This window comes from Peromyscus leucopus, chromosome 5 (genome assembly GCF_004664715.2).
Source record: "Peromyscus leucopus breed LL Stock chromosome 5, UCI_PerLeu_2.1, whole genome shotgun sequence".
In the NCBI taxonomy this organism is placed as follows: domain Eukaryota; kingdom Metazoa; phylum Chordata; class Mammalia; order Rodentia; family Cricetidae; genus Peromyscus; species Peromyscus leucopus.
The window spans coordinates 69,041,112-69,055,674 of NC_051067.1; the positions used below are offsets into that span (position 1 = coordinate 69,041,112).

At 38.2% G+C, this 14,563-nt stretch overlaps 1 protein-coding gene across 2 annotated transcripts in view; it reads left to right on the plus strand.

Annotated features, from left to right (window-relative positions):
- Malrd1 (MAM and LDL receptor class A domain containing 1) overlaps positions 1–14,563 on the plus strand; it is a 584,432-nt gene that overhangs the window by 481,947 nt on the left and 87,922 nt on the right. For both annotated transcript variants that reach the window (XM_037205982.1, XM_037205981.1), the window contains one exon: positions 11,258–11,383. In XM_037205982.1, coding sequence (XP_037061877.1) covers positions 11,258–11,383 — 126 coding nt within the window. The remainder of the gene's footprint in view (positions 1–11,257; positions 11,384–14,563) is intronic.

Consider the following 14,563-nt stretch of genomic DNA (forward strand, 5'->3'; position numbering starts at 1 on the left):
CCAGATAAACGTTGCCAAATTATTTATTGCTGTTCCCATCATAGCTCTAATGTAATTTGGCTGACAGAAATAATATTATGGTCAATATAGTCATCTGATATTTGAGTTTAAGGTAAAATGCTAGTTAAAGAGAAGCTTAGCAGACTGATATGTCCTTATGATTTCAAGTATTCATTGGAAACATAGCATCTGAATATTTTCTTAAATGAAGTTCCGTTCCTAAACAAAATCCACATGAGGAGTGGATGAAAGGTAAAATGCTACAGCAAAAGCACAGAAGTGGTTAATGAACACAGTTCTTCAAATATTTCAAGGCATTATATTTTATTTCTAGGCTCTGTTATTCAGTTACAATGTCTTGTGTAAATTATAATTCAATCATTTATTCACAGACCTTCAGTAGAACCCCCATTGGCACTATATCTTGTTCTGGGCATTGTGCTCACAAGTTTTATGTCAACTTGACACAAGCTAAAGTCATCTGAGAGGAGGGAATTTCAATTAAGAAAATTCCTGAGATCAGGATGTAGGCAAGCCTGTAGGATATTTTCTTAATTAGTGATTGATGGGGGAGGGCCCAGCCCATTGTGGGTAGTGCTATCCCTGGGTTGGTGGCCCTGGGTTCATAGCAAAGCAGGTTGAGCAAGCTACGGGGAACAAGCCAATAAGCAGCATGCTTTCATGGCCTACATCAGCTCCTGTCTCCAGGTTCCTGCCTTGTTTGTGTTCCTATCTTTACTGCTTTTGATGTTGAACAATTATACTGAACTGTGAGTGACATATACCCTTTCCTCTCCCAATTACTTTTGGTCATGGTGTTTCATCAATAGTAACCCTAACTAAGACAGGTATCACTGATACAGATGGATGCACTTGTCTCAGTATGTAGATGCATACTATACTGATGCAGAAGACTAATGAATAAAGAAATGTAATACTGTGTGATGAGTGACAGGATAGGGATAGACACTATATTATAGAGCATGAGGCACTTTCCAACTGTGGTGCTACATCTATGCCAGAGTTAATCGAGAGTGTGATCAATGTGGATCAGTATTGATCAGGCTGGAGGGAGAGAGATTGGTTAGATTTCACAGTTTCACTATACAGAGATTAATTAAAATGTGGTGTGTGACAAATATGATTTATGATACTATTGCATAAGGAGAATAATAAAGGACTTTAGGATGATTGAAATTCCCTATTTAGCCATCAGGGTAGCTCGTGTGCCATGTTGACAGCTGTGAAAATAGGGGAAGCAGACAACTCCAGAGAAGCTAGCTAACAAAGAATACCCAAAAAGGGACACATGGATCACCCTGGGAAAGGGAAATAGATGAGATATTCATGAGTGAACTGGGGGTAAGGGGTGGGCAATGGGGGGGTGGCAGATGGGGGATAAGAACATAGGGGAATGGGATGATCTAGCTGGAACAGGGCTGGAGTGGAAAATCAATGAGAGAGATACCATGATGGAGGGGGGGATATCATGGGGATAGAGAGAAACCCAGTGCTAGGGAAGTTGCCAGGAATGCCCAAGGATGACCCCAGCTTGAACTACTAGAAATAGTGGAGAGGGTGCCTGAACTGAACTAGCTTGCCCCAGTGATCAGATTGGTGAATACCCTAACTGTCATCATAGAACTTTTCTCTGGTGACTGATAGAGGCAGATGCAGAGATGTACAACCAAACAACAGGCAGAGCTCCAGGAGTTCTGTAGGAGAGAGGAGGGATTCTATGAGTAAGTACATCAGGATCATGATGGAGAAACCTGTAGAGATGACCAAACCAAACTAGTGGGAACTCATGAAAGTTGGATCAACACGGGAAACCTCACCCGGCCCAGATACGGACAGGATTGACAGATTGATAGCTCTTTCTCGATTCAGTGGAGCCTACATGGGACTGGACTAATCCCTCTGCATGGCGAGACAATTGTGTAGCTTTATCTGTTTGGGGGGGATGGGGCCCTGGCGGTAGAATCAGAATCCATCCCTGGTGTATGAGTGGGCTTTTTGGAGCCTACTACATATGAATGGACACCTTGTGCAGTCTTGAGGGAGGGGGAAGGGCTTAGACTTGCCTCTACTGGAATGCCTCCCCATGAGAGGCCTTGCCTTCTTGTAGGGAGGGAGATGGGGTGAGTTGGGGAGGAGGCTAAGGGAGGTGGGAGGGGGAAGAGGAAGATCTTTGATTGGTGTCTAAAATGCATGAAAAAAATTTCTTAATAAAAAAAAGACTCAAGGACAAGAAAAAGATATAACACAATTAGAAGGTTAAAAAAAAGAAAATAGGGGAAACAGAAGGTTCTCTGGGAAGATCATGACTTCACATTAGATGTTATTTGTGAAACCTGTGGTATATCCTAATGGAGATAAATGTTCAGAACGTGGTTGGAAATGTGTACCCAGAGATCAAAAGAGAAACATAAGACATAGAAAGATTCTTGGCATCAGCTGCAGGTATAGATGAGATAAAATAACCTTAAAAAAAGCTAGATAAAATCCAAAGGAACACCTGAAGTGTAAATAAGGAAACAATAAATAAAAACAAGCATTGATTACATGAAAGCAGAAGGGGTATTGTTGGGGGTGACCATGAAGGGGCCCAACAACAAAGAGTGTGGCAAGAGGAGGAGGCTGGGAGAGGGGAACAATTAATAACAAATACATACAAAATGTTATAGTAAAGCCCAAGCCTTGGGACTAGAGGTATGGTTCAGTAGTTAGGGAGTGTAACACTCGTACACAGAACCTGAGTTTGGTTCCTGGCACTCCCACGGGGCAGCTCACAATGGCCGCTAATTCCAGATGCTCTCTCATGGGTACCTGCATTCACAAGTGCACAGAGCCACAGAGGCAAATGAATGTAGATGATTTAAAGGAGTGTTTTAAATACGCATTACTTTGTCTGCTAGCTTAAAAATTAATTTAACAAAGCAAATATTGAAAGCTACTGAGAGGACATTGTTGTAGGGACAGAAAACCCTCACTTCTGTCCTCTTAAGATCCAACTGGCTCCAAGAATTAAACTGTAACATGGGTTAGCAAAGTGAAAAGTGGGTTAGCAGAAGGAAAAGGGTCTGCCTGGCAGAGATGCCCCCATACAAACTCAAAACCACAAGGAGCAGTCTGGGCAGTGTTTATAGACAGGAGTGAACACACCATAGTAAACTGTGAAGATGGAAGATGCACGAGAGACCAGACATGTTCTTAAAAGGTCTCTGTAGCATTATTTTGCTCTCAGCTTCTTGCCCTAGAAGATAACATTGTTGCTTTTTTCTTCTATTATGGAGAGTGGCTTTCATATGGGACTTTTATCTAATGCTATTAAAAAGGTCGAAGTGATATCCCAACTGTCGCTTTCCAAGTGTCTTCCCTTAAAAAAGTCAAGATACAAAAGAGATATATTTTACATCCCAGAGACAAAGGAGAGCCACAAAAACAGAGTGATGAGCTTAGATAGAGGTTGTGGTGTCCTTGGAGAAAGCCAATGGGAGTAGACCAAACTACAAATAAACCTAATAGTTCTGGAAAGTAGTCTATTCCCTGGTATGCAACTCTGTATATTATGTGTGTTAGGAAAAACAGTTCTCAGCACGAAAACTAATTTTGATATTCTTACTTCCCTTCTCTAAATTCCTTATGTGAATGGCTTTCTGTAAACCAGTGAGCCTTGGTTTAGAATGGCTTTATGAGTAATGGCTGAAGAGGAAACTCTCATTCCAGGCTGCTGTCAAATGTAAAACAGCATTTATTCTTCTTACTTTTAGGACATGGAACCCACCAGCTTTGGGCTCTTTGGTCTTACCTCTATTTTCTGGCCCTACTTTAATTCAGGTCCTTGCTGGTGTTCATGCTGATCTTTTCTGTGAGTCATTTTTTGGGGGCTTCTCTTCTGTTTGGTAGTGTTGCATGCCTAGAGTGTTGGGAATATGTTAAACTATGACCTACGGCACCATTTTGCTAGAAAGCTTGTATATTATTCCAAAGCATCAATTAGAACTGATATTGATCTAAATTTCTTTCTCACCCTGCTCCTTTGAGTTTTAAGGTTCTTAAAAAGATGCATCAAAGGCAATATTGGTCATTCAGAGCTTTTTTAAAATGTAATTTAGTTCTAAAAAAAAGTTTCATTTTTATCTGATGTAATTAATACAGTCTTACACAGTATCTTTTGGAATACCTTAGTCAAACTCTTATGTTAAAACTTTAAAAAAGAATAGAGTGGGAAATTCATTGCATACAATCAAATACAATTAACTCACAGTCTATTCAAAGCAAATTGTTAATCTTTGCGATCCAGGAATAAAGATCAGTATACATGGCTCTTATAGAGATTTTGTCAACTATATCACATAATATTCCCTTCTGGAATTACAATCCAGCAAGAAGAATTATTTGGGGTGCTTCATCCAATTTAGTTTTGAGATTTATTATCAAATTTTAATGTGAACTTGGACATGAAAAATGGTGTTTTTAAATCTATGTATCTCCATTGACTGAATTGCTGGCTCTGAAAAATTGAAGCAGTACTTTGTATTGAGCAATCCTTCCTAAGGTGCTGAAATATCAGTTCACACCAATATCTGTTATTGAGTTTCCAGTAATGTAAGATGTTCTACTTAGCACTTCCATAAAGAGCAGAGGGAAGGATTTGTTTTAGATGAGAGAACAGAACTGAATTAGGAAGAAAATAGTAACACTACAGCTCAGAATAATAACAAAGGGAATGTATGACAAAATTTACTCAATATAACATCAGTATCAGGAATATACATCCAAGGCAGTATTGGACATAGAAAGCTTTCCAGAACATAATCCGGACTGAAAAATAGGAAGTTTCCTTATGAAGAAGGTGTTGAGTCAATGGTTAGGCTGAGCTATGTAGATAGACTGTCTCAAAATACAAAACATGATTCTTTCCATGTAAGTATGTCTAAAAGAGTGAAATATTAAAATATGTTTTAAAATTTTAATTTACAAACAATCATTTAACTGAGTAGGCGTAAAACCTATACAATCAATTAGTATAAGTTAAGGGATAGTTCAGATAAGCTAAAAGTTATCAAGACTTGAACCATACATAGACAGGGATAACTAAACACCCAGGGTGAAGGATGTAATATGTGTTCCAGAGAGTTAAATCATTATATAATATACAATAGTAAATAAATCATACTTCAAACTAAATAAAACAGAAAATATAGTATTTTCTTCCTCCTTTAAAAGACAGAGATGTTTATAAATAATGAGTATATGTGAATGGGTCTATATGTTTATCTTTATGTATAAATATATACACACAGTATTTTTAAGTATACATTTTTAGTTTCTATGTATTTTTATATGCTGCCACATTATATTTAATGAATGCTCACAAATATAATTTTAGAAGTAGGCAATAAAAAGCAAGTGCAGTTAGTATTTATCAGCATTTATAAAACAAAGGATTTGTATTGAATATAGGAAATGACATAAGATATTGATTTTTCTATAACCTCTACTATAAATATTTTTGCAATGAAAAAACACTCCAAAATCAGTCCAAAAAAGGCCATGAAATATATAGAAAAATTGGGCTTCTAAATGTTTCCTGAGAAAAATCTATCTTTCGCCATATTGTTTTTCAAACATCATGCTTTAAAGTCTGTAGGCATATTTATTCTAGTCTATCATTGTCTTAGAGATTGCTATTATTTCTTACTAAAGTAATCCTAAATAACACAAATCATTTTGTAGTTATAAACTCATTCACTTTGTAGATATTATTTTAAAACTAAATAATACATGAGTGGTTCATCAGAATGGTTTTTCTGAAAGTAGATCCATTTGTAGGCTATAATAGTTATATAAGAAACATGAAAAAGGTAGCCTCCCTGGAGTTGTGAGTAGCAGTCTAGTCATCCTTTGTTTTACATCTAGTATCCACCTATGATCGAGTACATACCATGTTTGTCTTTCTGAGTCTGGGTTACCTCACTCAGGATGATTTTTTCTAGATCCATCCATTTGCCTACAAACCTCATGATGCCATTGTTTTTCTCTGCTGAATAGTACTCCATTGTGTATATGTACCACATTTTATTTATCCATTCTTCAGTTGAAGGGCATCTAGGTTGTTTCCAGGTTCTGGCTATTATAAATAATGCTGCTATGAACATAGCTGAGCATGTGCCTTTGTGGTATGATTGAGCATTCCTTGGGTATATGCCCAAGAGTGGTATAGCTGGGTCTTGGGGGAGATTGATTCCCAGTTTTCTAAGAAAGTGCCATATTGATTTCCAAAGTGGCTGTACAAGCTTGCATTCCCACCAGCAGTGGAGGAGAGTTCCCCTTGCTCCACATCCTCTCCAGCATAAGCTGTCTTCAGCGTTTTTGATCTTAGCCATTTTGACAGGTGTAAGGTGATATCTCAGAGTCATTTTGATTTGCATTTCCCTGATGATTAAGGATGTTGAGCAATTCCTTAAATGTCTTTCAGCCATTTGTAAAGAGGACCCTAAGAAAGACACAGGGATCATCCAACAACAGAGAAATGGATGAGATCTACATGAGCAAACTGGGCATGGGGAGGGGGTAATGAAGGGCAAGGGTCAGGGGAAAGAGCTTATGGGGAGCGGGAGATCCCAGCTGCATCAAGAACAGAGAGGGAGAACAAGGAAAGAGAGACCATGATAAATGAAGACCCCATGGAAATAGGAAGAAGCAAAGTGCTAGAGAGGTCCCCAGAAATCCACAAAGATACCTCCACAATAGACTACTGGCAATGGTTGAGAGAAAGCCCAAACTGACCTACTCTAGTGATAGGATGGCCAAACACCCTAACTGTCGTGCTAGAAATCTCATGCAATGACTGATGGAAGCGGATGCAGAGATCCATGGCCAGGCCCTAGGTGTAGCTCCCGGAATCCAATCAGCGAGAGGGAGGAGGGATTGTATGAGCGAGAATTGTTGAGACCACGATTGAAAAAAGCACAGGGACAAATAGCCAAATTAGTGGAAACACATGAACTATGAACCAATAGCTGAGGAGCCCCATGGAACTGGATCAGGCCCTCTGGATAAGTGAGACAGTTGATTAGCTTGAACTGTTTGGGAGGCCCCCCAGACAGTGGGACCAGGACCTGTCCTTAGTGCATGAGCTGGCTTTTTTTGAGCCTGGAGCCTATGCTGGGACATTTACTCAGCCTGGATTAAGGGAGGAGAGGACTGGACCTGCCTCCACTAAATCTACCAGGCTGAGTTGAATCCCCAGGGGAGTCCTTGCCCTGGAGGAGATGGGAACGGGGGTGAATGGGGATAGGGTCGGTGGTGGGTGGGAGGAGGGAGACCAGGGGAATCCATGGCTGATATGTAAAATTAAATTAAATTATAAAATAAAAAAGAAACATGAATAAAGGTACTGAGGACATAGCTCAGTGGAGGAATGTGCACTTCAGAATGTGCACTTAGTTTATGGGATTCCCTGGGTTCAGAAGAGTGGGCTGGTAGAAGGAAAGGGAAAAGGGGAGGGGCAGAGTAGAGGAACTCAGTATCTCTCTTCTTAACTACGGTTTATTAACTCTTTGAAAATTTCATACAGTCTATTTGAACATGGTTACTATCTTCCACCAACTTCTCCCATAACTACCCTCTCCTCTACTCTCACAACTTTGAGTTTTCTTCTTTATCCCCACCCCTACTCCCAGAAAGTGCAGTTTGTATTTTGCAACTAATCTTGGAGGTGTTCTTTGCCCTGGAGTGTGGTTGACCCACCAGGGGATCTGTAATTAACGAAAACTGATTCTCCCTCTCTTAGAAGCTATCAAATGCCAATCATGGTGGGGTTCATGCTTCCTCCATCTCTTGATGCTGAGATTTTGTCTAGCTTGAGCTTGCACAGGTCTTGTGCATATGTTCAAATTGCTTTGAATTCACATATGCAACTCCTATGTTGTGTTCTAGAATTCAGCATTTTTAACAGCAAAGTGACACTGGGCTGTTAGAATGAAAACTACATGACTCAGTTTACATGCAAATCTAGCTCAGGCAGTACAAATGTGTATTTTTTCCTTGAATTAAATCTAATCAGAACTCTCATTGAAATGTCTTAACAGTTCAATGTTCAGTGAAACTTTAAAATAAGGTAATGATGAAAGAATAATAATTTATTATGTGTGCATTATGTACTTAACCATATTCATTTCATCTGATCTTCCCAGACCTCTATAAAGTGGATTTAGTTACCATTATTTTAATGTAGAATAACCAATTGTGACTATTATAAGAAGAGCTAACTAATTCAGACTATAATTCAGATTGTCAGTGGCAAGTACTAAGAATATTGATATCATAGCTGATATAACAGCCAATTATAAATAATATTGATAAGGGATGATCTTAGGAAAGAGATTCATTTCACATCACCAAAAGTATCATTAACTTTCATGGGGCACATCAACTACTAATGAGAGAAAGGTCAACTCCCTGTGCCCATGTCTGCTTCTCATGTTTCTGTCTAACATGGGTAGGTTGTAGATACATATATAACAAGTTTCTTTAACTTATATCCCAGTGTATGGCTGAGTTTGGCTAATGGGTAGGATCAGCAGAAATTCAACACACTGGGAAGAAAACATCTAGAATGATCACCTTACCTCAGGCCACATCATATCCCTATCTATCTATCTATCTATCTATCTATCTATCTATCTATCTACTTATTTTTCAGTTGTTACATAGTATCCATGCCTATTTATGGGCTATAGCGTGACATTTCAACACATATACTCGACATGCAATGATCAGGTTAGGATATTTGGCAAATCTTTCACTTGGGATATATAATACTTATTAGTACTGAGCCAGCTATTCTGAAATAATCATTGCCATCCCTAGTTATCTTACTGTGCTATAGAAGACAAGTCATTGTTCCCACTCATCTGTTCACTAACATTTTCTCACCATCCTCCCTCCCCTCCACCAAGTCCCTTATCTAATGTATTCCTAAACTCCAGCTTCAGGTAACTGTTCTCACAGTCTTTGGCCAGCCCCACTGTTACCAACTTTCGTAGCTTTTTGTGCATGTTGTTTATCTGGGAAACAGCTCCTTATGACTTTTTTGTCATGTCATGCAGTATCAGTGGACCACCTATTTGGAGGGAGGTGAGTAGAAACTGACTAATGGAACAAATGCTGGAATCACGAAAGCTTCTTGAAACATAGATGACTGTCAGCAGAGTGCCAACAATCTTCCTACTTTTCTTTTATCCTGCTGTATAATTAAAGTCATGTTGAGCTAGACAGGGTGGATCACCCCTGCAATCCCAGTATTCAGGAGGCTGAGGCAGAAGGACCATAAGTTCTAAGCTAGCCTCGGCCTCACAGCAAGACCCTGTTCGCACAGGTTAACTGTATTTCTTTTTTCCATTAGTTTTTGAGGGAATAAAAGGATTCTTGATAAAAAATACATACCACTTTAGTTTATTAAAAGTTACATTTTCATTGGCAGGATGGTACTTTATGTGAATTATTTTTAAACATTGATCTCACCACAAATTCATAAAAGCACTCCATATTCTTGCAACATTTAAACGTGTGCAAAGCACTGAAAACAAATAACCCTATCCATTAATCCTATATCCCTCTTCAGTGCCAATGTTTTGGAAGAAGTGTCTGTCAGTTATGTCTTTGTGCCATTTTATTCATTTCTCAAAATGATTGTATCTTATAGTCCTGCTCTCATTCACAGGAAATATTCTCTCTGAGACTGGAAAGAATCTCTGCTTTTCACATTTCAGAGTGTTCTGATGAGGTTCAATAAATACATTCTTTCCATGACAATGTAGGATTTTGTGAGCATAACACCTCTAAACTATCTATATACTCTAAAGTTGTGCCAACCTCTCCTTAGAAATCCTAACAAGGGAGTTCTCTGCATCCATAATGCTGAGACCAGGGAACTAGAGGCCCGTGAGTGCTACATACTAAGTGTTAGTAAACAGTTATGGTCGAACAGATACACAGTGACCACTCATATCTTCTAAGCTTTTTGGAAATTGAAAATCCAAAGAGATTTTGGTATTTATCATCTTCTGGCAGAATCTAGAGAACAGGACCTTACCTCTGATCATGCAAACCCTGATCTGATCTTCCTTCTCTTGTCCTCTGTCTCTGTCTGTCTGTCTCTCTCTCTGTCTCTGTCTTTCTCGCTCTCTTGCTCTCTCGCTCTCCCCCTTCCCCTCCCCTTCTCCCTCCTCGTTTCTTCTCATAAGGACATTGTTAACATTTGATTAGGGTCTTACCCTGATAGCTTCACTTATCTCTAATTCCTTTCTTTAAATCTCTATGTAGAAATATAGCCTTGTTATGGGGTCTCAATATCAGTTTTGGGGGGACATGAAATTGAGTCCCTGGCAATATCTGAGAAATAATTCCATCCATGTTTTCTTCCTTTGCTGAAAATTATAAGTTAATTTAAATTATATTTAAAAAGAAGGGTTTTCTCATGACATAAGTGGTATTCTCATGGACTCACAGCAGCAGCAGCACAATTACCCGCACAATACCAACACCAGATCAAGCCATTTGAAATGTGGCATAGATAGGGTAGATGATCTCAAGGCCCCTCCCTTTACTGAGAAGCTATTGACAGTTGATAATTGCTGGGAGAGGAAAAATCACTCTTCTGTGAGGATGTGGGCTCTGAGAGAGGATTCTCACATTCCATTAGAAGCCCCACTCCCATAGAGGCAGCACTGGGCAGACTTAGTGGATCCTTAAAAAGGCTTGAAGTTGGGAGGGGCATGTATCAAATGGGATATGGTGAAAGTTGGGCAGGAAATATGATTATAACATGATTATATTTCACTCTACACATGTATGATATTTCAAGAAAAAACACTTTTTAAAAATTATTTTATTTTATGAATATGAGCGCTTTGTCTGCAAGTTTGTCTGTGTACCACCTGGGTGCCTGGTGCCTTTAGAGGCCAGAAAAGCACATAAAATTCCCTAGAACTGGAGTCATGGATAGTTTTAAACTGCCATGAAAATGCTGGGAATCAAATCTGGGTCCTCTGGAAGAGCAGCTAGTACTTATAACTGCTGAGGCATCTCTCAGCTCAGAATAAAGAAAAAATAACAAATAACTTTTCTAAAATGTAATATGAAAAAAAAAGGTTAAAACGACAATCATTTCATTATGAGAAACTCATTCAAAAACAGATGAACTTGCTATCCTTTCTCATCTTCACCATCGTTGCTTTTTGTTCAGCCAATCAGAGCTGCCCTGATGGAGCTTTGGTGTGCAACTCATCCGGCAGCTGTGTCCCCTATCACCAGCGCTGTGATGGTAAGGCCCATTGTGAGCACTTCCAACTTGATGAGTCCAGCTGCTCAGGTACTTTTCCTTTCAACTTTTCTTTGCAATACGAACTATTAACCAAATCTGCAGGTGATAAAATATTCAAAGTGGATTTTCTAAATAACATTAGACATGAAATTATGGTATTGGTTTGGAGGCATGAAGAATGTTGATATCCTAGATTTGTTAAAAGCTTATAAATGAATAATGGGTTCTTTATTATTCACTAAATAATGAAAACTGGAAATCAGGCAGATGTTTCAGTTCATGTAGCATTACTCCTGCAGACATGAGGACCTGAGTTCAGATCCCCAGCATCCAGGTAAGAATCTAGGCATGGCATGGCAGTTGAATGTAATTCCTGCATTGAGGAAGTGGAATCAAGGTGATCACTGGGACTTGAATCAGTAAGTAGCTGGCTTCATTGAGCTCCTAGCTGAAAAAAGTAAGTTGGAGAGAGAAAATGGGAGACACACAACATCAGTATGTGGCCTCTACACACACATATATGTATCCACCCATACACACATGAACACACAATAAAACACCACTCATACAGAACAACACAAAGAAAAAATGTACAATTTTAATGCAATATAATTTGTAGTCCTTAGTATTTAATAATATATGAAAATTGGTTTTGTTCTACAATAAGGACAGCCCACAATATAATCTTAGTATCTTTATAAAATTGCAAACTTTTCCTACATTTGATGAGAGTATTACATAATTTAATGATACATTCTTCCATAAGTATATTAAATCTTAGGTTGCTTTTGAAACATTCTTTATTTTTCTGTCCTTGGAGCATTCATACAGCATAAGAGCTGATAATATACAGCAGTTGTCCTATGTGTATAGTAACGGCTCTAAAAATTCCTATTATATATTATATAAAATCCCATGGTATAGGCCATTGTTATCTTCTCTCCTGAGTAATCGAATTTTTATTTTGTACAGGGGATTTGTAAGGTAATAGAGAGCTAGAGGCAATATAATTCTGTTGAAACTAAAAAATAATACAAATCAATAATGAAAGATATATTTGATCATATTTCTTAATAAGTTGCAAATATTTTATGTCAAATGTAGGTAAGAGTATATTTTATATCTTTAAAGATACTCATGGAATTATGAAATATGTGACACAAGCATGAACCAATTGTAGTTCACAAAAGGCTCATTTATCACTTCTGATTTTGTTGAGTATAAAAGGAAATGAATAAATCATTAGATCTAGTCCCAATTTCAAATATATATATTCCCATGTACAAAATATACAAGGATAATCTACAAAAGCATTGCTGTTTCCCTTTATTCCTTTACTGAGCATCTTAGACTCCAAAGATAAGTGGCCCCAAAGGAAGACCTCTTACTCCTTTGAAAGATAGTGAGAATGAAGCTGGTGGTAGAGACATATGGATACTCAAGTCTCATCACTCAGGAGCTGAGAGTAAGAAGATTGTGTGTTAGAGTCCACCCTGAGCTACACAGTGAGACTTGGTAATAAAAAGCAAATAAAGAGATTAATAATGTGATAATAACACAGTTCTGTCCTTTGAGACTCTTAACACTTTGCTTATGTCTATGTGAAGGTGAGATTTTCTTCAGGACATCCTTGAATGAGCACAAATCAAACTGTGTTATGATTTATTGCCTGCTCTGACATGAAATAAGGTCAGAGAAACAGAAGACTTGCCACTCAGGCGGTGTGATAGATACCCTGTTTATTTCAGTCAAGTACCCATCAGTTACCGTCCATTCACAAAATGCAGGTCACATTGACATAGCTACTGAATTAGAGTGTCACAAACAGCTAGTGAAGCCATTGTCACAAATGAAATCCATATCTTGCTTTCTCTATTTGCGTTTTGTATACTTTGGGCTCTTCTATCAGATACATAAATTTAATACTTGTATTTTGAAGAAAGCCTTTAAGATAGATCTATGATACAGATTTGGCAATATACACCACACATTTCTGCTTTTCCAAACATCAGCTGCTATTAGGGTCAGCATTACATAGGTTTGGGGGAGCTCTATCCTTCGTGTCTAGTACTCCTCATAGTGGCCTTGCAGCAGATGGTAAGCATCTGGCCTCACATGTCTCAGGGTTTAAGTTGGTCATTAAGAACATTAAACTCAGGCACAGTGAGAATGTTTCAATGAATTTTGTCTGTCCCAAAATCACATCAGAAGGCCATGGTATTTTCAGGTTTTGATTGCCGATGCAACAGAAAAATAATATCAAGATTCCTCCAGCTGAAATTATGCTGGAAGTGATTTTTCTAATTATGTACAGTGGTAGTAGTTTGTGCTAAAGTAATACTACAACTATGGTGATATTCTACTGCAAAGATAATTAGAAAATGACATCAAAATATTAACTTGTAGGATGAGACATCACAATATACAATATCATATGTAATATATGATGATGATATAGCTTCATATAATTTCAGATGGTTGTAAACAAAACCAAAGCACTAACAATTCCCAGCAAGGATCTTGAGCCATTTCAAGTCTCTGAGACACAGTAATCCCTCCTTCCAATACTCCTTGCAGTATGTCTTCAAGATATAGAAAACAGAGGATCCAGAGACAAGTGCAGTGTTTCATGAAAGTATGAGAATCTGAGTTCAAATCCACAGTACCAGTGTAAAAATAAATCCAGGCATTGTGGTGCATGCTTATAATTCAAGTGCTTGGAAACATAGACAGACATTTATCTGGGTCTAACTGACCAGATTTCTTAGCAGATTATGGTGAGACCTAGGTACCTGTGAACTATCCCATCTTAAAAGCAGGATGGATGGACTGGACAGTGCCTCCTGAGAAACACAAGGATATTATATGGCTTCTTCAAAGTCATACCACATAAACAAGCACCTGCACACACATACACACTTGTATGTATATGAAAAAGTATCTATCATTGGTGTTTTGCATGCTGCATAAGTTCTAGGATCCAAACATCTCTTTAAACCACACACATATTGTACATATATTTCTGATCTTCACAGTACATAAATATCACATATTGAAGCTGAACTAAATAAGAAAATATTTGAGATTTTTAGACAAGCAGCTCTTTGAGTTAGATGACCAAGATTTAGTTATAGTTTACATGTTTCTTTACTAATAACTAAAATAAATTTGGCTAATCCCGTGAAGCTTCCATTTCCACACAATGTTCTGGGGTCCCAGAAGAGCAAT